The sequence below is a fragment of the Cuculus canorus genome, chromosome 6, assembly GCF_017976375.1.
Source record: "Cuculus canorus isolate bCucCan1 chromosome 6, bCucCan1.pri, whole genome shotgun sequence".
Classification (NCBI taxonomy): domain Eukaryota; kingdom Metazoa; phylum Chordata; class Aves; order Cuculiformes; family Cuculidae; genus Cuculus; species Cuculus canorus.
This window is the reverse complement of record NC_071406.1, coordinates 20,350,395-20,373,147: the sequence shown is the minus strand read 5'-3', so window position 1 is coordinate 20,373,147 and position 22,753 is coordinate 20,350,395. Positions and strand designations below refer to the sequence as shown.

Below are 22,753 nucleotides of genomic sequence, written 5' to 3'. Positions count from 1 at the left end.
TTTTTCATAAAAAATCCAGTTGCAACTCTGCAGCCCACGATCCCGCTCCGTTAGCCCAACAATACTCTCTTCTGGAGTAAACAATCTCAACAGAGCAGAAGTCATGAAAACTGGAGAGAGGAGGTGAAGGCCACCATACTGCTGCTCCCCTTGGTTGTGGTGCTGCAGGTCTGGGATGCAAACCCCAGGCTAGGACTTGCGCATCACACCCACCACTGGGTACCTCTGGCTTTCCTGATCCCGCGGATCCGGATCTCTGTGCATCCTAGAGTTTGTGCATATTCTCATTAGCTTTTAACTGTTGAGCGTATCCTAGCTTCAAGGCATTCCTTGAGCTTTGCAGTATAGAGTTTCTTCTTAGAAATAGCACTCAAATGTGATTACTACCTAAAAATTTGGCTCAACTGCTTTCAGTGTCGCAAATGCGATTTCATTCAGAACCAATTTTAGAATGTTTTACAGGCACAGATGACTGTGCAACAATGTAAATGGAATCTCATTTTAATGCATTGAGAAGATATGTTTCAGTCAAAAAAGCCTAATTACAATTTCTTGCCCTTTGATTTTTAAAGAAACTGCTCTGTGTCTAGAAGTATAGGGATCCCTGATAGGGGAAGAAGAAATATTTGGATACCAGGCGTTTTTCCAACATACTTTCAAGCATCTCTTGAGGGATTCTGTAAAGGGGAGATAGATTAAGTCATTTGCATGACAAGACTCACACAATAAATATATTATTTCCCCTAAAATTAAAAAATTCTCAGATCCACCACTGTTGCAATGCCTGTTGTACACCTGCCTCCTGTATTCTGCTGTCAGCCCTTCCATGGCTATGTACACACCACTTGATGTGTATGCCAGCTCCTTAACAGTGAAAAGTACTGTCTGTAAATTCACCACAGAGGATTAAAATTACAGTATTTTTACATTATAATTTTATCCAGCACCCTAAAACTAAAAAAACCCTACAAATGTGATGCTTTACCAAGTTTCCAGGAAAGTTTCTGCTGATTTCTACTCATGTCTTAAAGCCAAATACTAAATATTTTACAAAATATGTAGCAAACAATTTTTCTTATAACACAAATATAATTATTCACCTCAAATGTAAAATATCATTGAAATTGTACATACTGGTTTGCAGCTTTGATAGTTTCTGTAGCATGTTTTTGTAATTGTCTCAAAATAACTGACATGAAAAAGGGGTTTAAGGCATCGTGCACATAAACATGATCCTACTATGGAATAGTTTTAAATAGGATAAGTAACCTCAAGAGTGTAAGTGCCAAATATAATAAAAAGTCTTTCTGAAAGCATATGACTTCAATTTTTTATTTTGCAAATCTATTCTCATGAGTTTTAATCACTACTCCTTATTTCTAATATTTTATACACTTACATTTTCATAACACCTTTTGATAGTTTTTAGTGATGAAAACAAAGACAGAACAAGTAAATCCAATAAAAAATGAAGTCTTTATTCTTTTGGCTCAACTGTAATGTGGTTTACTGTTCTTTATGGTAATAGCATTTTCCTGCATGCAGTTCACCGACACACAAGTCAATATTTTTGTAAAAGGAGGAGTCAACATCAAATTTTTGCTTGTGTAAGAAACACAAAATGTCCTGATGTGATCAATTATACAAGTTTGCTATTTAATTCCTGTGGAAAAAAAAAAACCATTGTGGATCCCATATTATATTTAGAACAGTTCTAGTGCAGCATGAATCAACAAGAATAAGAATAGTCTATGTAAACAAACACTTGTAAAGATTTCATGAATAAAAAGACTACCTTGAAACTTCTGATGCAGGCAGTGCTAGAATTTTAAACAAATCTTCCCCACCACATTTCAATTACAAGTTATATCTATTCGGAAGCGAGTGCATTTTGGACTCAGTTTGAAACTTATTTCACATTAAAATGTGCAAAAATACAGTACTAATAAAAAAGCAGAAACCTAAAGCTACCCCATTCTTTCCTTTGTTTCTTATTTTATGAAGTTCTTGAATTAAAAAGTGCTATGGATAGAAAGTAACAAAAGTGACAGTGACATCAACCTGAAGATAATTCTCATTTCTTATTTTATGTACAAAATGCTGAAAAATAAAATAAAATGGTATTTTTTACAATATTTATATTTTCTTAGAAAATTCTATCCATGTATTTTTCAACAGATTAAGCAGTTTGCAACATATCCTGTACAGTCTGACTATATACCGTACAGAAGTCACTTAAAATTTTAGGATGCAAAGCAAGAGGCTCTTGGATAGCTGCAAACTATTGCTTGATGTCATGAAAGAATGATGATCGATTGAACAATTTGTTTCACTTAACCACTGAGATATGGCTTCCCATATTAGACTTTCAACAGTGGAAGGAGTAAAATTACAGCAGCAAAGGCAAGATAAACATGCATCAGTGATAGCTTCCAAACTACCTATAATGGTACAGAATACTTCATATCAGCTGTTGAAAGCCTGCAAACTACACTTATTGTGGTACATATTTGATGCAATAAATATTGTGCACAGGTCATTATTTGTTTGCTCAAACATGCACCACAGGATAAAATAACTATTTACATAGACGGTACTTTTTTAATCAACACATACAATGTCAACCTTGCTGAGAGCAGAAGATGGCTAAACGATACTGCAGGGTGAAGCAGAACAACTTCATAATCCTTAGGTTTTGCAGGTTTTTGGTAAAGTCAGTTTCCCAAGTTCAGGTAAGCTGTTTTCTACAGAAGGATACTTAAAAATGGACTCTGTGTCCCTCAGTAATTTTCTTTATGTAGAGTTCATTCAACTATAGTTAAATGACTTATGAAAAAATAAAATATCTGTTTTATTATTGTAGACTCTATGGGACTTTACAGGCACGTTAAGATTTGTCTGGATGAGATACTAGATGAATACTGTTGTTAAGCACCTCAAAATATAGAGCCACCCTGAAACATGGAAGTAGTCAGACTCTGCTGCTTTGTGCGACGTCATGTTTTTCCATGCATGAACTACAAGTGCAGCATGCCTTCATGCAAATCACTTCTGTCTGTACATTATAGAGAATCCTAGAGTAGAATACCTGGTTCTCAGTACCCCCTTCCCCAACATAAAACCCATTTACAAAAATAGTCACATATAATAGTAAACAACCTGTGAATTAAAAAATGATAAGTTCACCAACACTGATTTTTGTAAAAATATGGCAAATGTGGCTGTTGAAATGCAAACAGTGGAAACAATTTTTGTACTGTGTGTTTCATGTTAAACACAGAGATTCATAGGTTCGCACCTTTCTTTTTAAATGGTCCCTACAGTCTTATTGGCCATTTTATCTTCTCTTCAGCAGTGTCAGCTGGTAGTAAAAACAACAACCTCCTGTCAAGATGTTACCCTGTTTTACAGAGTTGCAGTTTGATGACGAGGCGTCACTGTCTTGTTATAGGCACTGACCTTTTTATATATATATATATAATTATATATATATTTATATATTTAAAAACTTGTCAGTTTGGCATGTACCTCCTACAGGAGTCCTGTTGACACAAATACATACTTTCTCGGGTTGTAAACAGTTTATCACAAACAGAGTTTTGTGTTACTTTTTACTTTCCCTGCTGTCTTTACCTTTATCTTCTTTTTCTGATTTGTCTTTTTCATATTTATCCTTGTCTGGCTTTGTTACACTATCATAGGACGGTGGGGAGGTTGTGGATGGGGTCATATCTGTTTTTTCTGGAGTAGAGTTCTCATTTAGTTTATCCATAATCATATCTTCTTTCATGGGCAGTTCATCCGCATCTTTACCTTTATCCTGATTAAATATACATGAAACTTTTTTGACTTTTTGCCTTAAAAGATGACGTCTGAACGCACGCTGAATAATAAGAGCAGATACCTCCTCCTGTTTTCGTTTTAACGTGGTTGTAATTGGTTCATAGGAGACTTTTGAAGGATTGGCTGCCATAAACCGATCTTCCATCTGTATTCTGAGGGCGTCCATCTCCCCACTTTCCCCCAAAACACGCTTTGTGAAAGCAAACAAGATGTCAAGGCAGTGAATTCTGTCACCGCTTACCATGGGCAGATCCATTGCAATGAGCTGGACTTTGTTTGGTTTTGCTATAAGAAGAGGAGGATCTAAAGAAGCTGCAAAATCTGATAGTTTACTGAACTCTATGAATTGTGTTGCATCGGGATCAAACTTCTCCCAAACTTCATAGAACATCTCAAAGTCATCCTCACTCAAGGGCTCAGCACTTTCTTCAGTAGCAACACTGAAGTTCTCCAAAATCACAGCAATGTACATGTTCACCACTACCAGAAATGATATGATAATGTAGCTGACAAAGAAGAAAATCCCGACAGAAGGGTTACCGCAGTCTCCTTTCACAGAGCTGCCGGGATGGTCTTTATGGGGGTCACAGTCTGGCTCCCCACTGTTAAGAATTGGGGCTAGCAAACCATCCCAGCCAGCAGATGTGGTAATTTGGAATAGGCAGATCATGCTGTTGCCAAACGTTTCAAAGTTGAACATGTCATCAATCCCAACTTCCCTCTTAACATAGGCAAAGTTGGACATGCCAAATATCGCATAGATAAACATGACCAGGAACAGCAGCAGACCGATGTTGAACAAAGCAGGGAGAGACATCATCAAAGCAAAAAGCAGAGTGCGGATTCCCTTAGCGCCTTTAATGAGACGCAGGATTCGACCGATTCTGGCAAGTCGAATGACTCTGAATAGTGTGGGGGATACAAAATATTTCTCAATCATCTCAGCTAAGAACATACCTAGAGAAAAACAAGTTACATTAGTAAAGAATATTATTACATTTAAAAACCACTCCTAAAGATTTATCCTACAAACATTGTAGAACTTTAAAGAACAGGATATTTGAGCAGATTTTAGAAATTAGCCACCTGTTTTTACAAAACCTTTACAGTTTGGTATGCTTTGGAAACCCATAAATCCCAACAGAAAATCTCAAGTAATTTGCAGGATAATGAAAAAGTGCATCAATGATCTTTTTTAAGTATTAATTGTATGACTGTGTATGCAAGCAGACACACAAATACACATCAATCTTTTTTGGGACAAACCAATAACTAGTGTGTGTAGACTAGCAAATTCTGAAACCAGAAGAACAGCTTTCTATTTAACTGTAACAAAAATAATATCAGTTATTCTGAAGAAAGACCATATTTGTAATAGAATTGAAATGCCATGCAATCAAGTTAGAGTATTCGAAGAAAATCTGTATGTTTGAAGAGAACTTCAAATACTTAATCAGGTATGAAATAACTTGACCACAACTTTCGTATTTGATGACACAGCAATTCCAAACCTAAACTGATAATAAAAAGGCTTCTTAAAACTCAGTGAAGAGTAGAAAAGTTGAACATTGTATTATGTGCCTCAAAGCAGAAAACTAACAACATCCTGTTTCCATACAAAAATGGCAAAACCAATTTGCATATTAAGGAGTTCTGAGAAGTTCAAATGACAGAATTTTTAATCAAGTTCTTTCAAGTTTTCTGCTCTAGATAAAGCAGAGTTTAGTGGAGCCATGTATTTATTACTCTGTCTGCTTCAACTCTGCTTTGCCGGTTGCTGACTGTGGCTGAAGGCATAAACTTCTCAAGATCAAACAAAACTCAGAAGAAAGCTGAGGGTTTTACAATGTTGTCTGGGGTGCCTGCATGCTAGCGTACCAATTGTCCCACACAAGTTTTGCTCTTGGATTTTGGATTTCTTGACTCTTTTTCTGCAACTGTCACTGTTAACTTTATATCAGAACAGTCTTTCGTGTATGGGTTTGTTTCTATGCTGAGGAATTTCTACCGAATTCAGAACAAAGAACTAATTTCAACTAATAGAAAAGTGAAAGCATATAAAACCTATTGTTAAAAAAAATCTTACCATACTGTTCAGTTACTTTATGGATAATATGAAATAAATAAAAAATAAAAATTGTGGTCAGACTTACCAGTGACCATGTTAAACCAAAATATAAATAGAATTTACATGCCAGAAATGTTTCTGGTCATTTCATGAAAAGGAGTTGTTCTTACCTACTATGGAGAGAATGACGACCACAAAATCAAAAATATTCCAGCCTATAGTGAAGTAGTAATGGCGAAGTGAAATCAATTTCAGGACACATTCTCCAGTGAAAAGTACAATAAACACCAGGTTAATCCAATATAAAATGTTTTCCATGTCTTCACTCTGATCATCTGTTTCTACCATCATTGTGACCATGTTAAGGCAGATGAGTATCATGATACTGATATCAAATGCTTGTTTTGTTACAAAATCAAAGACCATGCCTTGGAATTTGTTCTGGGGGGTAAAAAATAAGATTCATTACAATACGCATTGGGTAACATTTATTTTCTGAAATTGCTACAAATTATTTAATCTGGTACAAAGGGGATTTCATGTCTTCCATGGAAGTCCTCAATTTGTAAGACTTTTCCAGTTTGTAGGAACAAATAAGGTAGAAATGCAACTACCGTGTTTATAACATTAAAGTGGTTATTTCAAAATATACATGATGCATTTCCTTAAAGTTGTTAAGGAGACTCTGCCACCCTGAGCCAGTTTGCTGTAACCTTTTGTGACACAGACTATTAACTGAATGCTTAGCTTGGCAAGATTTGAACAAAGCTAAGCAGGGGCAGGAATGTGAGCAGGCTGAGAGCTGAAGCACTTCATTTGCCAGAAAACTTAGAAAGTTTTCAAGCCCCAAGTTTGGAGCTCTTCACACCACCAAAATAAGCTTTAAAACAATATCTCCCATTTTTCAGTTACAGAAAATTTACTGATGGCTGGACTAGCCACTGAGCAGGTTCTACAATCCAAAGTAGAACTGCAGAGCTGGAATTGCTCTTTGCCCTAGTCAAACCTTGCTCTGTAATACTAGGATGTTACAACCCAGATAAGGGAAATTAGGGAGTCATAGGAGAGCCTAGCTCAGGAGAGCAAACTATTGCATGGATTGTGCATCAGGAATGTGAGGGATAACAGGACTTCTTTACAGGCAATGATACAGTAACTTGCCCACATACAGCAGTTTCAGCATTCCCCTTGATGACTGAAAAAGCCCATGCTCTAAGGCTTTCACATATTTTGACAAATACACTACCACATTCAGCCTGAGGTATAATTGAAAGAACCCTGTTTTGAAATAACTGTAAAAGTAACTGAAAATATTTTTATTCTTACTGCTGGTCGAGGTATAGGCTTTTGCGGTTTCTTTGAACCCAATTTTTTCATTGCATTGTAGTATTTCTTCTGCTCTTCTGTCATAAAAATATCTTGACCTCCAAAGTAAACCAAAGAGACAAAAACTGGTTACAATCACAAATCTCTATTGATTACTTATAGGCAAAGACACTGAAGAGTAATAATCATTCCTGTTCATTCTCATATAGAGGAAAAGTTAGGGCAGATATAAATATCCCCCAAATAAGCATTTTTGAGCTTTCTTTTAGAGTAATGATGAAGTACTTATCTTCTTTTTCTGCTGGTTGAAATTATCTATGATGACACCAATGAAAAGGTTCAAGGTAAAGAATGATCCAAAGATGATAAAGATGACAAAGTAAAGATACATGTATAGGTTATCTTCATACTTAGGCTGATCCAAAACCTGCGAAAAAGGCATAGAAACAAAGCCTTGGTTTAATTGTGAGCATAGAGTCAAATATCTGCTGGATAGATTTTAGGGCTCTGATCTTTGATTCTTCTCGTCAAGTTCCCACATATCCATCCCCCTGATCTTCAATCTATGAAATTATATTCTTGACATCAAACTTTTCTATCCAACTTGATATTTCATTTAAAAAAATGTAACAGGCCTATATGAGCATAGAATAAATGCTAAAGACACAACTGGTGTCAACTAGTATAGTACCATCTATCTGAGTCCACAGACAAACAGAAATACCAGCTGTAAAGCTGCAAACTTTTCAGGATGTCTCATGGGAATCTCCTGAAATGAGCTTGTTGAGCTTTCACTGCTAATAGGCACTTAGGAAACTGCCCTGGATTATGGAATAGAGGCATCCAAGCTATGTTTAGGGCATTTTCTCAGTGCAGCTATGCACGTTTACTATACTGTAACAGGCCTCCCGCTGTGACTGTAGCTTACCAAAAAAAGCTGGAGCTTTACCAGTGTAGTTTACTCAATTGTCTACTTAGAACTATAGGACAATTTGCACCAAGGGAGGAAGGGGAAGGCAAAAGGATAAGAAAATGCCCAGTCGAAGTTAAGAATAGGAACTGTGCCCTGAAGAAAGGAGTCAGGCAGCTTGTAAAGCACAATGATAGTCTCATCTTTAAAAAAGGATCAGTGTTACAAAAAATCATCTCTATGCTGTGTATCAGTGCCTGTTTCCAAAAGTAAATAATTCCTCAATGGACATAATGACAGGAGAAAAAGGCAATAGTTAAGTCTGCTATGGAACTGAGGAATTTTGTTCTAACTGTACCATAGAGTACACGGAATTATTTAGGACTGTTCCTCTGCTTTCTTCATATGTTGTATTTTCCCCATGGCTTTCATTGTGTTTAACTACAAAACTCTAAAAACTCCCTGTTCTCTCATTTTCAGTGTTATTTCTGAAGGTTGTTAAAATTATATTCTTAAGTCTTGGAGATCATGCAGTCAAAACAAATGGAGTTGAGGGACGACTATACTTACATTACGAGAATCCACAGCTGCATACATGATATCCATCCATCCTTTAAATGTAGCCTATAAACAGAATATTGGTATTTACCTCATGTGTTTCCTGGAAAACGGCTTATCAGAAACATTGTTTAAGTGCTAAAGAATAAATTTCTTCAGTGCTTAACATACACAGCAGCACAATGTAATGTTAGTAAGTGACTCTTGCCTTCTACTCTATGATTTATTCATATACGAGAATTGCAAGCAGCACTGAGGACACAACATCTATTAAGAACTTGTATCAATCATGAGTAATACGTGATATAAAAGTTATATATAAGCTGCATTGAATTGTTTTTCTTCTCATAGTCAGCACAATCTTTACACTTTGTATTATTTCTGTAGTCATGTATTTATCCCACAAAGTCCAGAGCAAGATGTGAGAGACAAGATTTCTAAATGAAAGAAACAGCGAAAAACTGCTTTTTACTTTTACAAGTAAACAACAGAGATGAAAGCAAAAGAGACATTAACAGTGGTGACTTACCACTTGAAGCAGAGAAAGATAACCAAGGCCTACATTATCAAAATTAACCTTCACATTCTTCCATCGGGCAGTTTCATTGTTCTTTATGAGCTCCTCACACTGACTGTAGTTGTTGATTTGGCTGATATCGAATCTCTCATCGGTTGTAGTGTTAACACAGTAGTAAAATTTTCCAGCAAATAGATTTACTCCCATGATACTGAAGATCAGCCAGAATATAAGGCAAACAAGAAGCACATTCATAATGGATGGAATTGCTCCTAAGAGGGCATTCACAACCACCTAGAGTACAAATGAAACCAAAGAGACAGTGTTAAGAACAAAGCTACCAGCATCTTACAAGTGCTTAATCAGCCTTCTTAAATGTAATACTTTATTTTAATTCTAATAGCTATACTTTTTTAATTGTTGACAGTAACAACTAAGAAAAGCGGTACAGAGGAAAGATAAAATGTCAACATAATTAGATGAAAAAACATACAAAGAGTAGCAAATGATAGCTTTAAAGAATGGGAGAAAAGAAGAACAAGCATGCAAAATGAACTAAAAAAACACCCAAAGATCAGCATTTATAAATTCTTTATAGAGTATTTATTTAATGTAGGTCTGCAAAACAATATCCATAATATTTCTAATAGCTGATGGCATCAAACACAACAACGCTTTTTCTATTACAAGTTTACTGGATAAACAGTCCAAATCAATATTACTGAGCAAATTTTTAATTGAAAGTAATTTTAAGATTATTTTATTATAAAACTCAGAGATGTATGCATGTTCATTGGATGGTTAAATATAAAATTAGAAAAGCAGACATGTTCAAATCAGGAAAACAGCTGAGTTTCTGAGCACAGAAAACCTAGTAGTGTTAAGGTGAGTGGCACATAAGGCTTGAAGAAGAAGAGACTTGATTTAATTCCCAAACGAATTTTGGGAAAAATCAGGCTTCGGGAAAGAGAAGTATGCAAGTAAGTTCCCGCATAACGAAGAATGACTAAACCATGCCAGAATAAAAATAAAATAGTAAAGAAATTAAAATTAGGGAGAAAGTAGGTCCATTATGAGTGAGAGTGATTTATTTAATGATTAAATTGATGAACTGCTAAGTTAGTTAACTCCTATTTTAAATCTGTTTGTAAGTAAGTCGAACAATGTAAAATTTAATAACTATGGGGCACTGCTCCCAATTTTGCCAAAACAACTGAATCAAATCCTTAGAAACTAATGAGGATCTTGTTTTAAAAACACAGAACTTTAGGTTTTACACAAATGAGATTCTTTTAATTTATATGATGTAGATACTACAACAGAGCCTCTAGCACACTATGCTATTTGTTTCTCTTTGAAATACAAATATATAGCTTAAGCCTGACTTTGCATTTATGTCTACAATTAATAGGTTCTATAGAAGAAATTACTTGCAAAATTAGTTGTCTAAGTAGATTGCCTTTCATTCCTTCCCATTTTACAGAATAGAAAATAAAACATTTGAATGTTAGAGTAGGTGTAAACAACCACCACATATATTATATAGTAGACCTGGGATGAAGGAAAGGAGAAATAGTTGTTTTACTTTCAGGGCTCCACTCCTCCAAAACAATACCTCTTGGGACAATGTTTGGGATCCTCCAATTAAATTGTTACATTAAATTTATGAGCTAGACTAAATAAGGTCATTGTCAGTGTAAATCACTCTATGAATCTATAAAAGTACAGAATGGTGGATGAAGTCCAAAGCTTCCATGCTTTTTTTTTTTTGGCCATGCATTTTTAATCACATGTTGTAGTAAGTGTTTATTTCTAACAGGGAAATAAAAAAACATATAAAAATAGTTTCTTACTCATACTAAAAATCTGCTTCACGATACCTATTATAAATCAATAAGCAAAAATAATATAGCATTTTACCATTCATCAGCCAGGCAGAGAGGACACTAGATAAACTGACTATTTCAACAGTGCTGTCTTATGCTGACAGACCTATACTCTTAGCATAGTCAATGACATGACTGAGAGAGGCCATAAGGACTAGTTTGACCTAAGGAAATGAATAGTTTAATAATCACACTGAATTAGTTTAATTGGAAATCCATGAACTCACTGATTTTAGTGGGAAGTTTGACTAGAGTAATAAAGGGCAACATTTCTTCCCAAGTGAGGAATATTTTCTGAACATATATTAGTTATTTTTATATTATTTAAAGTTATCTCAATTCTACTTAAAAATATATGTAGATTTATTAAATGTAATAATATTATCCATCAGGATTAATTATTGAGATATAAAGGGACAGTTAATGAAGTGAAAATATTTGTCCTCAACCTTTCAGTCTCATTACACCCAAGAACAGCTTTTTCTGCTACAGCTGCAGGTCCAGTCATGTTCTTCTTCCTTTAATTGCTGGATTTCTACAGCTGACCTACTTTCTCTGGTTTTAGTCTGAGTCCTGAAGCTATAGCAGGACCAGCTTGTAACACAAATTATTTGAAGACACTCAAAACATACTGTCAAGCATCACTGAAAACACTGATCCAGACACCTCTTAGCTGCTATTAGTAAAGGGCAAGGCCTGACAGCAAGTGAAAACATGGAAAACATTAGAAAGACTTTAAAAGTGTCGGGTTTTACTAGTTAACAAAAAAGCAGTATGTGCCTACCACCATACAACAGTGAGTGATGCTGTTTGGGACAGGGCATAGACAAGTCTATTACCCCTAACAATAGTAGCGGTGGGAAGATGCAGGGGAAACATCGTGTTTTCCATAAGGGAAATGTTTTCTACTAATTGTTAGTCTGGCCAGGCACAGGTCCTGATCCTAGAGAATAGTATGGTGGATTAAAAATTTTAGATGTGTAGAATGGAATTTCTTGCTTTTTATATAGGGAGTATAACGTTCACTGGACATAACTGTAGGTGCCTGTGCAAACAGGTGCAGCATGCTATATTGTCATAATCTCAGTTCATAGATGTTAACCAATTAAATTACTATGTTATAAGCGGGCATCTTGAATTTCCATGTATCAAACCTTAAAATCTTCTCATACTAATTTCTGTATTAATTTCTTCACCAACTTGAGCTACTATATCTTTAAAGACATTAAGCTTGAAATTAATCACTTTAAATAAGGTAAAATGTATTATATCCATAGGAAAATTTCACTAGTTAATTGCCTAACTACTAAAAATACGTCACATTTCTAGTCTGAAGTTATCTATCTTCATCAACTACTTTTTGTTATAATTTTTGCTAAAGTCATTGATCTCCTTATCTGTGTGTTTTACAAAGGTGTAACAGTCAGCAGATCAGGATCAAAACAGTAGGTAAAGTTCATACCAACATGGAAGTTACAGAATTGACAATTAGCCATAAACCTTCAAGGCAAAGTGATTATTTTTTCCTTGCCACATTAAATTCGCACTTTTTACTGTGCATCTGAAATTTGTAATATTTTTAATTCTGTTTTTTTTTCTCATCATTCTCATAAAAAGTAACCCAACAGCTACTGTGTTGGGCTTTTTACCAAGATAGTAGTGAGGTTTCAGTTAGGCCTTATATCTGACATAAATATCCCAAATTTTCAAATTTGCTTTAACAAAGTTGCAGAAATTTGCTGGAGGCAAGGAACTCGTATTTTCTATTTGAATTTATAACCTTTTATCAAAGCCTGTTTCCTTTTCGGTCTTTTACTTTCCACACACAGAGAGCGTTACATTGTCTTCAGAAGCTCACCAATTTGTAGTTGACTTAGAGATTTGCTGATCAGTTTATAACCTGGGGTGCCAAAGATCAGTGACTGCACCAAGGAGTCCACACAAGGACCCCTTTTAATTACAGCAATCTGGTTTTAGCTCAGGTGCATCTGATGAATGGCAATATGTTCAGGTAGACAGATGGACCCTGAAGGTATAAGTCAGACTTCTTGTGGCTGGAGCTAGAAATATCTACCATTTCCAATTGTTGACTGCTGCCCCTAACTAGAGATTTCACATCATAGTAGACTACATACGGTTTCTGTCCATTTCAGTGCACTAATGAAGTGATCTAATCAACCTGACTTCGCACTGGAATAGTCTGAGAGAGACGAGTTGGGCAGATGAGAGTCTCAGCTGTGGTAACTGATAGAGTGATAAAAAAATAGCTGAGGCAGTAACTTCTCAAATAACCCAACTCTGTCAGCAGAAGTCTTCTCATATGTTTTCAAGCAGCTTCGTGCTCTATAGATTTTATTTTTTTTTAAAATCGATGTGGAAAGCAGTAAACAACCAATTTCGGCCAGAAATCATAGTGCCAGCTTAATCTTTGAGGTAGCAGAAAAATTGTCTTAAATAGAATGCAACAGTCCTAATCTGAAAGACAAAACGTATTTTAATGTTTCCAATTTACTTATTAACATAGGAATTAATTACAAAACTTATTAATTGTAACAGCAATTTCCAATGAATATTTACAGAATAGTAAAAGATATTTGATAGACTGCACATGAAATACACATGTAAAAATATGTCTGTATATGTGCACACACTTTTATGAGGAAGTATTGCTTTTTAAAAACTGTCCTAACTATTTATTTGTATGGGATAAATTTAGTTTGTAGTAACATTGCATATATCCATGCAGCTGATAAATCCTTGGGCCCACCAGGAAAATATGAAATCTTATGAAAGGAGCCTAAATAGGTGTAACAATGTGTGCAATAACACATGAATTCATATCAGTAGATGAAGTATTTTGCTAATATGTTAGTGATAAATGTAAAATATATAGGATGGTAGTGTAGCATTTCTGCATGGATTTGTCGTTGATTATTCCACATGCATTGCTTCTGTGTATGCATGCATGATTTCAGAGTCTTTCATGTTGTCTTACCCTCATCCCTTCAAATCGCGACAAGGCTCTTAGAGGTCTCAAAGCTCTTAGTGTCCTAAGGGATTTAATCGCACCAAGTTCTGAGTAGCCCAAGGCATTAGCTGTTAAGCTAACCAAAGAGACCTACACAAAAAACAGAAAGGCAATATTGCTTATTCATCTTGCATATCCTTTCGATACAATGGTGGGAATGATGTGTGCCCTGAACTTCTCAAGAAGATTCAAGGCCGGACCTCTTTCTCAACGGATCCCTCTATAATGCAGAAAGATCTTCCAAGTCATACAAAGTAGAATAAAAGTATATTCTAGATACCTGTTGATGAAAGCATGTTGGTAGAATGATGTAAAAATGCCTTCTAAATTCACATAAACCCGTTAACATTTGGTGGTATTTAAAGACAAATGAAGTCACATGCAAAAGAAAACTCCCAAAAGCTGGGTGAGAACTGGAATGGCCAATTTAGGTTAGGACTTCCCATGATATCTTCAGAGCTTGATGAGCTCTCAAAACCACATCCAGACCTAGCCTTTGGTCAACTGTAGCTTTCTAGTGGCCAGAAAATCTTATTCAACAGCCATAGCTACCTGTGCTGTTCAGATTTAACCAGACAAATCAAGACTGATAACCAACTGTTAGACTATGGTAGAAGCTTCATTGTTAGGCACATCCACACTTCATTACATTCCCTGTGACTCCTTTAACCACTTCATGAATTCTGGCTTGCATAACGTTGGTCTGGTCTGCAGGCAGATGAGTAAATAAACTAGAATAGCTGTAAAATAAATAATACAATTATCTTTCATCAATAATCCTTAGAAATGTATATATGGTAAACCAATGGGAAGGCGTGGCCCTATTAAAGGAAAAAAAAACAAAACTGAAACAGTATATTTCCTTCTATTTAATGCCTTTTCCTTCCATCTCTCCTGTTGTCTCTTAATTCTTTCATTTCCAAATTAATCTTTTTGCTTTGTTATCCCAATCCTCCTATTAAAGATTTAAAAAGCTTCTTCAGAGATTTTTTCCATGAAATAACTGCACCAGAGTAAGTTTGCCATGAAAAAATAGTAAAGTTATTTATAAAGTTCACAGAAGTAACTAAACCACAGATTATCAAATAAGAATAAACATTTAATGACAGTGTAAAGTATTGTCCATGGAGTCTGTAAAGCTCTACTGGTCATGGTAATTTATACATCTGATGATTGAGTCAAGAAAGGTTTAACAAAGGTACAGACTCAACCACAGAATACTAAGTGTGTACATGGTCATGTTTTATCACAGGATCTGCAGTGTTGGTTTGGATTTAATTTATAATGTTTTCCAAGCTCTATATAGTATAGATATCATATCGTATCATTGCAGTTTAATGAGGATTCATAGCAATTTCTGTAGAATTCTGCTGCTTTTTGGAATGAGCAAACAAGAGACTCAAGACACACTCTCACCTCGCATTCCAAGGGAATTACATATGTAATGTACATATGAGAGATGCCCTATTAGTACAGACAGGTGTATTTGGGCTATTGTACCTGCTCCTTGGTGGTGCGGCCTTTTGAATACTGTTTGAGAACCCATTCTAAGGGAGCTCATCTACAGTTATCCAAGGGTCTCTTTAAGGTCACCCACGTGACACAGGGAAAAGAGCACGAGTACTGAATAGTGCAAGGGAACTGACAATTCCTAGCAGTATTTTCCTTTTATGTTACAGAATGACGTGACACCTACAGTATTTGATCAGAACGTTAGAAGCCTCTAAAGAAATTGCTTTGAAATATTTAAATGTCATACACAGTGAAAACTGAGGATTAACAGCATCCTTTTCACACCATGAAAAAACACAGTAAAAAGTATAATTTCAGTAAAGCATTACAACTCATAAAACTAGAGAATATCAACAAAACATCTCTAGAATAAAAAGCATGGCTAAATATTTTTTCCTTTCTGAACAGAATTAAATACCATAACAGAACAATAATTTTAAAATAGAGTTTCCATTGACTAGAACAGAAGGCTTATCCTGAAAACATAATATTCTGATTTTAGAGCCTGTCATGCAGGACATAAAAAAGAATACTTACATCAACAATCAGGAAGTCCAGCCAGCACCATGCATTAGTGAAATAGGTTTGAAAGCCATAAGCCACCCATTTTAAAAGCATTTCCAGAATGAAGATATAAGTAAAAACCTTGTCAGCATATTCCAGCATGGTCTTGATAGTTTTACGTTGCTCTATGTATATATCTTCAAATGCCTGTGAAAAAGATTTTTGAAGACTTAATTAAATGTCTTGCAGTGTGGTATATAGTAGCCAAGAAAGAATTTGAATTGGAAAGATATACGTGATGGTATAGATATAGATCCACCCCTCAAGCATAACTTTTGATTTCACTTCATACTGTAGCCTTTTCATAAAGTTGGGTCCAAACACAATATTCAGCCTTCAGCTGAGCTGAACAGTGACCCATGAAACCTACCATAATACCGTTCTCCAAACCTTATATTCACTCATTTCCATGGATAGCAGTGGCTTATTGACATAAGGATTTCCTTTGTGGTAGCCAAAACTTTTTATCAAAATTATATGAAGGATTCAATGACTCTGTGATACAGAATTTTTGAGGAACTAATAATTAAAATCAAACTACGCATACTAACCCACAAAATAATCCTGAACAGAGATTAATAACTCTCTTATTTTGCTTCTGCACTGAGGAACTAGATACCTCGGTACTTACTCAGTACACCTGAATTAATATCAATCTGATAGAATACCTAACAGAATCACGTTGGCACCTTACATCTCAATTTGACAATTCAAGTTGCTGTTGGTATGTTCCTAACTCAGCTGTAGTTTATATTAAATGTGTATTAAAAAACCCCACAACCTATTAGCATCAATACGAAGACGCGTAAATACCAGCCTTTTTCAATACTACTTTTTGAACTTGCCAAACAATTTGCTTCATAGCATCTTAGCAAACTCTTACATATCCTATGATACATGCAAAATAATTGCTGATTTATGTCCACATTAGAACAGTCATGAAATAGATATTAAATTCTGCTATTTTATCTGCAGCTATATAATCAACTGTAACTAAATGCTCGCTGCTTAAAATAGACACAATAGTTCCACAGTGAATTTACCAGAGCACCGCTGCTGAGAAGAATCATAAAGACAATGAAGGTCTCAAACCAGTTGTGTTCAACAATCTTGTAGCAGGTCTTCCTAAGATTCCACCAGATTTTCCCTTTCCCATCTTCTACACTGACTTGACAGCATTTAAATCTCCGCACACAGCCTAAGTACAACAGTAAATTTTGAGATGTCAGAATACGGTCAATACATTTTAGGAATCACAGTGAACAGAAGTCATTTGGCTTGTTTCAGTACTACTGCAATAGCTGCTTGTAAATAGCTATCTCTTATGGGAATAGTTTAATTTCAATATTTGAAGCTAAAGCTCTGTAACGCTTCTCTTCCAAGGAGAAAGACAGCACAACAACAGTACATCTATGGCAGTACCTCTGAAGGAGTTACTAATACAAGCAGAAAATACAACTGCAATCACAAAGCTGCTTCTTGATTTTGAATAAAAACAGAATCCAGCCCAAATCATTGCTAGTGCATGTATTTTGCTTCACCTACCTTCTGTGAAACAAGCCTCTGGCTCCAGAGATTCTTCAGGTTCTGCTTCTGGCTGTTCCCCTTCAGGAGGTAGTCCAATATCAACTGTGCTGCCTTCTGATGAACTGGATGCATTTAATTTCTGTGAATGAAACCCTACGTAAGTATTTTTTCAATTTTATTTATTTTGAATCATGTTTGAAATAACAAAATATTTTGCATGTATTGCATGTATTCCATGCTCCAACATTAAAATAATTTCTTATCTACAATCTATAATGCCAAATTGCTCTTCTACAGGTGAGGTCACAAGATTAGAAACTACATAATATGCATTTTCCCTATTGAAAATATTTTGATATTTTCATACAAGGAATTGCTGAAATTATTAGACTACTATTCTGAGCCACACATGAGAATTCTGAAATGAAATTTCCGTAAGTTAGGAATGGGTGCCTTCCGCACTTGGTACTGTTTAATTATTCCAATCATGTGGCTGCATTTTAGGTGACACTTCAGATAGCATGTGTTAATACAAATAATTTTCCAACATCATGACCAAACCAACAGCAAGCTGCACAGGTGTATTTTCATGTCTCAAGTAAATGTTATTCTATCAAGTCTGTTAAATCTAAAAAGTTTGAATATAAACTTTTCATTATCATTGACATGAAAACACATGCTATGAGTTGTATAGGAGAGTTTAAGTCTCTTTATTTCCGAAAGAGCAGCACATTACTTTAAGAGCAGTAGCTGATATTTTGCATTCTCACTTGCCAATGCATTTTCTGAATTTATTGTGCATTTTGAAACTACTTATTACTTTGGTACAGTACACATACATGTCCAATCACTATAAAAGTAAAAAAAATCTTTTTTTTTTGAGGACTAAAGTGAAAACAAATGATTTTAAAACAATACTGTCCTAAAACAATACTGCACATATGAATCATACTGATAATACAATCCAAATCTTCAAAATTATTCTTCCACACCGTCACGTTATTGTGGCAACACACAAATATGCGTACTATAATAAGTAAAAGTAGTTTGATCACGGCATTCTATGACTCTTCTAATGTTATCACTATGTGGAGTATAACATCAGTAAAATGGCTGCATTGATAAGTAGCTAATTTTATAAAGGGAATGATGTAAGCAGATTTAGAACATTGTCGATAGGGAATTAATACTACAGAGATGGTCCATGGTAACATTAAAGATATATCTTTGCTGACAGTTAAACCTTAAGTTAGAGGCATTATTCCTTTAAAACATGTTTGAGAAGCTCCAAATTCTATACATTTTTTTTGTAAAGAAAATGTAAACCATATTAGTATGTGAATACAGAAAGTACCATAACACTTTAATGGAATTTTACATTGCACACAATATTAAGGATGTTCTTCAAACAAAAAGACTAATTCCTTTCTTCCCTACTCTGATTTTATCAAATCACTTCAACAATATATCATGTTCTACATTTGACATAAGTTTAACTTTGATTTCTTTGTACCATGGTACACTATAGCCCACATTTTAGAGGAAGACCAAAGAAATCGAAACATTTATTGTACGGTATATTATGCATTTAATATAAGTGACATCTGCACATCCATTTCTTTCATATTTTTTTTGAAAATCCAGCTTACATATTAATGTGTCATGTTTCTGTGTGAGCTTTAGCATCTAGGACCTTATGTCCAATGTACAAAGACACGGGTGTACACTTTTCTGCAGATCATCATTTACAAATTTCCCATTGCAACGTATTCAAAATAAAGACAATGCATGGCAGTTCGGTCATTGTGGAATACTGCCTCTAAAATGGAGGAACTGGAAAGACTGTAGTCCTAAAGTAAGGACCACAGCATTTAAACAGCAGTGAAAGCTAATGATCAGTTTGAGGAAAGGCCAGAAATACCATAAATGCAAGGTACATTCCAAAGAAATTTACATATGGTGTTAAAAAATAACACTTATCAATACAATGCAGTAAATCAATTTTAAACTGAGAAGTGACTATCTGTATTAAGTAGAGTTTTCTTAAAATGTTGCTTGCATCATTCCGATCTGGACAGCATTTCTAGCAGAATGCTGTAGTAGTAGCAGAGCAAACAAAAACTATGAACAAGTTCAACCACAGTTTAAAAAACCCTCCAGTCCATTCTTTTACAAGAAAATGAGTGTTCGGTAACTCAGATATTATGCAATTAGTTTAATCAGTACATGTTAATTTTAAGAAAGGATAATGAATTCCTATCACTGAAATTGCCTAAGACTAACAGTTAACTCAGGATGGAAGATTAGAGATATCCCCTATAAGGAGAGATCGAAAACACAAGGTAGAGAAAGTAGCAAATGATACATCAATGATCGGGAACATCAGAAAGCCATCTTTATTTATGTGGGGAAGTATGTATGGTGAGTTGTATCTTACAAGTCTCTGAAAATCTGGCATGCTTCTTTTAAAGAGCTGTAATAATAATCACAGGAGTTAAGCTAAACAGAAAAATCCTAAATTGAATCAACAGTAGCTGATACTTGAAACACAACAGTTAAATGCCTTATCTTGCCGAGAATTCAGTTACCCTTGTGGTGTTGATATAACAGAGTATTTCCTTAGCATGCTGTTCTATTATACCTAAATTTGGCTCCAACATGATTATTATGTGAAGAAGCATATTATAAAAATTATTCAATAAATTCAATCTGTAATAATTAAGTATCATTTGGGTAAGAAACAAGATAATCATCAAAAGCAAACATTATTTTTTATATAATAGTAAGTCCTTTTAAAACCTTTATTATACCATGGTTCTAGGTTTTAAAAATGTTTAGTCACCCAGATTATAAAAGCATCATCAAGATAAAGTATTGGATACTTCCAAGAATTATGACACTAGATTTTTCTGAATAGTATGCTAAGTAAATTATTCTCAGAGAAATCTACTATTTTAAACCTCAGAATGTACATACTGTCTCCTTTTCACAGAAGTCAATTAGGTGACAAAAGTACTTACATGATTCTAAAGCAGCAATATACTGATTATCATAGAGATGTATATACCTTTTACATCATATCTACCAAGAGCATTGCCAGTCACACTTTAGTCAGCAATACAGTACAGTATGAGACACAGACTTTGGGTTCACTTACAAGATAGAAACTGGAAGTGGAAAGCAGCTTGGCTATCAGAGTAGCACTGCAAAAAGCAGTAGCCAAGATTAGGTCAGGAAGTTTTTGATATTACTACTTTGAGAACCTTGACAACATCTCATAGATCGATCCATCCTTCCTTTCCTTCCTTCCTTCCTTCCTTCCTTCCTTCCTTCCTTCCTTCCTTCCTTCCTTCCTTCCTTCCTTCCTTCCTTCCTTCCTTCCTTCCTTCCTTCCCGTCCTTCCCTTCCTTCTTTCCCTTCCTCCTTTCCTTCCCAAGCCATTCCCTGAGAGTAGCTGAGCAACTCTTAGTTTAAAAAAGCTTGACGCTTCCTGGTTGGCCAGGCTGCCACTACTGGCTGTTGAAATTATAAGAGACTGAAGGAGCAAGGAGCAGAACAGACATAAAGAAGATGACATCAAGAGAAATTCACCATTTTTGTTTTGCTTTTGACTTCCTTTTCTCCCAAATACCTGTGAAAATGTTAAATAATGGAAACTATATTGTTTCTGTTTTCTCAGTACTGTGTGGCTGTCAGTATGAAAATGAGATGTTCTGTGATACAAATGGCAATATTATATGCAAACTTATCCAGTCTTTTTCAGTACAGCTACGTCACAAATAAAATTGACCAAGTAGTAAATATAATTACTGGTGTAATTAAGTGGACTCGACGTCACTCTTTCTAGTCCTTATACAGTGAGGCATAGCAACTCTCATCAGTTCAAAACGACACATGGTTGTAAATCAAAGCAAAATAATTCTGTGATGATTATTGTTTGCAAATGCTGAAAAAAAAAAAAAACCCACGATCCCTACATTATAGTCCACTCTGTACTTTATTACTATTCATAAGGCCTTTGATCTACTTATTTATAAGCATTTAATAAATGAAAATATTTGCAAGAATGTTGGATGAGAGCAAAAGCATTGTAAGTAGCAGAGGAAATATTTGCAAAAGCACTCCCACTGGAAGCTTCTTAAAAAGGCTCTTTAATTCACACAAGCAATAGTGAATGGCTATTTCTGAAACAGGGCAAGAGACTGCAGTTTGTAAAGACTAATTAAGCAAACTCCAATTAACTCTAATGTTTACACTTAGCATCATCCACTATGAATCACAATATTGCAATTCAGTGTGACCAGTTCAAAAACAATCTAAAGCCTAAATTCTTCAGAGAATTTTGAATAATGAATATTTTAAAATCAAAATACAACTTATCAGATAAATTATTTATTACAGAATCTCACACAAAAAGCTATGCAATAAGTACATTTTACCTCAACTGATTTACCAAAATGAAAGCAGCATCATTCAATTATGATGTTCTAAGTATTACGTGAATGTTTAACAGGTGAGATGTAAATCACCTGAAAGTCAGGACCTTTTGGTCCAGAATCAGTAGCTTGTTTACTAGACTACTGAACTTTATTTATTACTGATAAGATGAGAATAAGGTTAACTTTCTCAGGGCAGACAATTTCAGATATTTGGTGAGGCAATCAATTTGTGAGCATAAATTAAAGAGCTATGGTAAGACTGGCCAGATCTTGTTATCAGTTTTCTCTTTGCACTTCTACACTTGTAAGTGTGGGTGCAAGTAAGAGCAGAACCGATCTCTGAATGTTTGACCAGCCAAATACCAGTTTTGTATGACCTTTTTTAACCAAATGATGGTCACATGCTTTGACTGTAGAAATCAAATTAGTTTCATGCTTAATGTTGCTTCAAGTATTGCATATTAATCTCCAAAATAACTAAATGCTTAAACTAGTAATGAAGAAAAGCATTTCTAAACAAAAAAAATAATGTGAAAAATAAATGTGACTCTCATGAGTTTGCAAGTAACCTCCAT

The 22,753-nt window shown here is 35.0% G+C and overlaps 1 protein-coding gene across 5 annotated transcripts in view; it reads right to left on the bottom strand.

The window, feature by feature from the left end:
• Positions 1–1,457: 1,457 nt before the first annotated feature.
• The window catches only part of LOC104054533 (sodium channel protein type 2 subunit alpha), a 75,637-nt gene continuing 54,341 nt past the window's right edge, over positions 1,458–22,753 (bottom strand). For all 5 annotated transcript variants that reach the window (XM_054070020.1, XM_054070023.1, XM_054070021.1 and 2 more), the window contains exons 18-27: positions 17,758–17,878; positions 17,256–17,410; positions 16,186–16,359; positions 14,104–14,226; positions 9,235–9,516; positions 8,718–8,771; positions 7,527–7,664; positions 7,238–7,342; positions 6,082–6,352; positions 1,458–4,800 (exon numbers count right to left, since the gene is read on the bottom strand). In XM_054070020.1, coding sequence (XP_053925995.1) covers positions 3,605–4,800; positions 6,082–6,352; positions 7,238–7,342; positions 7,527–7,664; positions 8,718–8,771; positions 9,235–9,516; positions 14,104–14,226; positions 16,186–16,359; positions 17,256–17,410; positions 17,758–17,878 — 2,619 coding nt within the window. In that variant the 3' untranslated portion in view covers positions 1,458–3,604. The remainder of the gene's footprint in view (positions 4,801–6,081; positions 6,353–7,237; positions 7,343–7,526; positions 7,665–8,717; positions 8,772–9,234; positions 9,517–14,103; positions 14,227–16,185; positions 16,360–17,255; positions 17,411–17,757; positions 17,879–22,753) is intronic.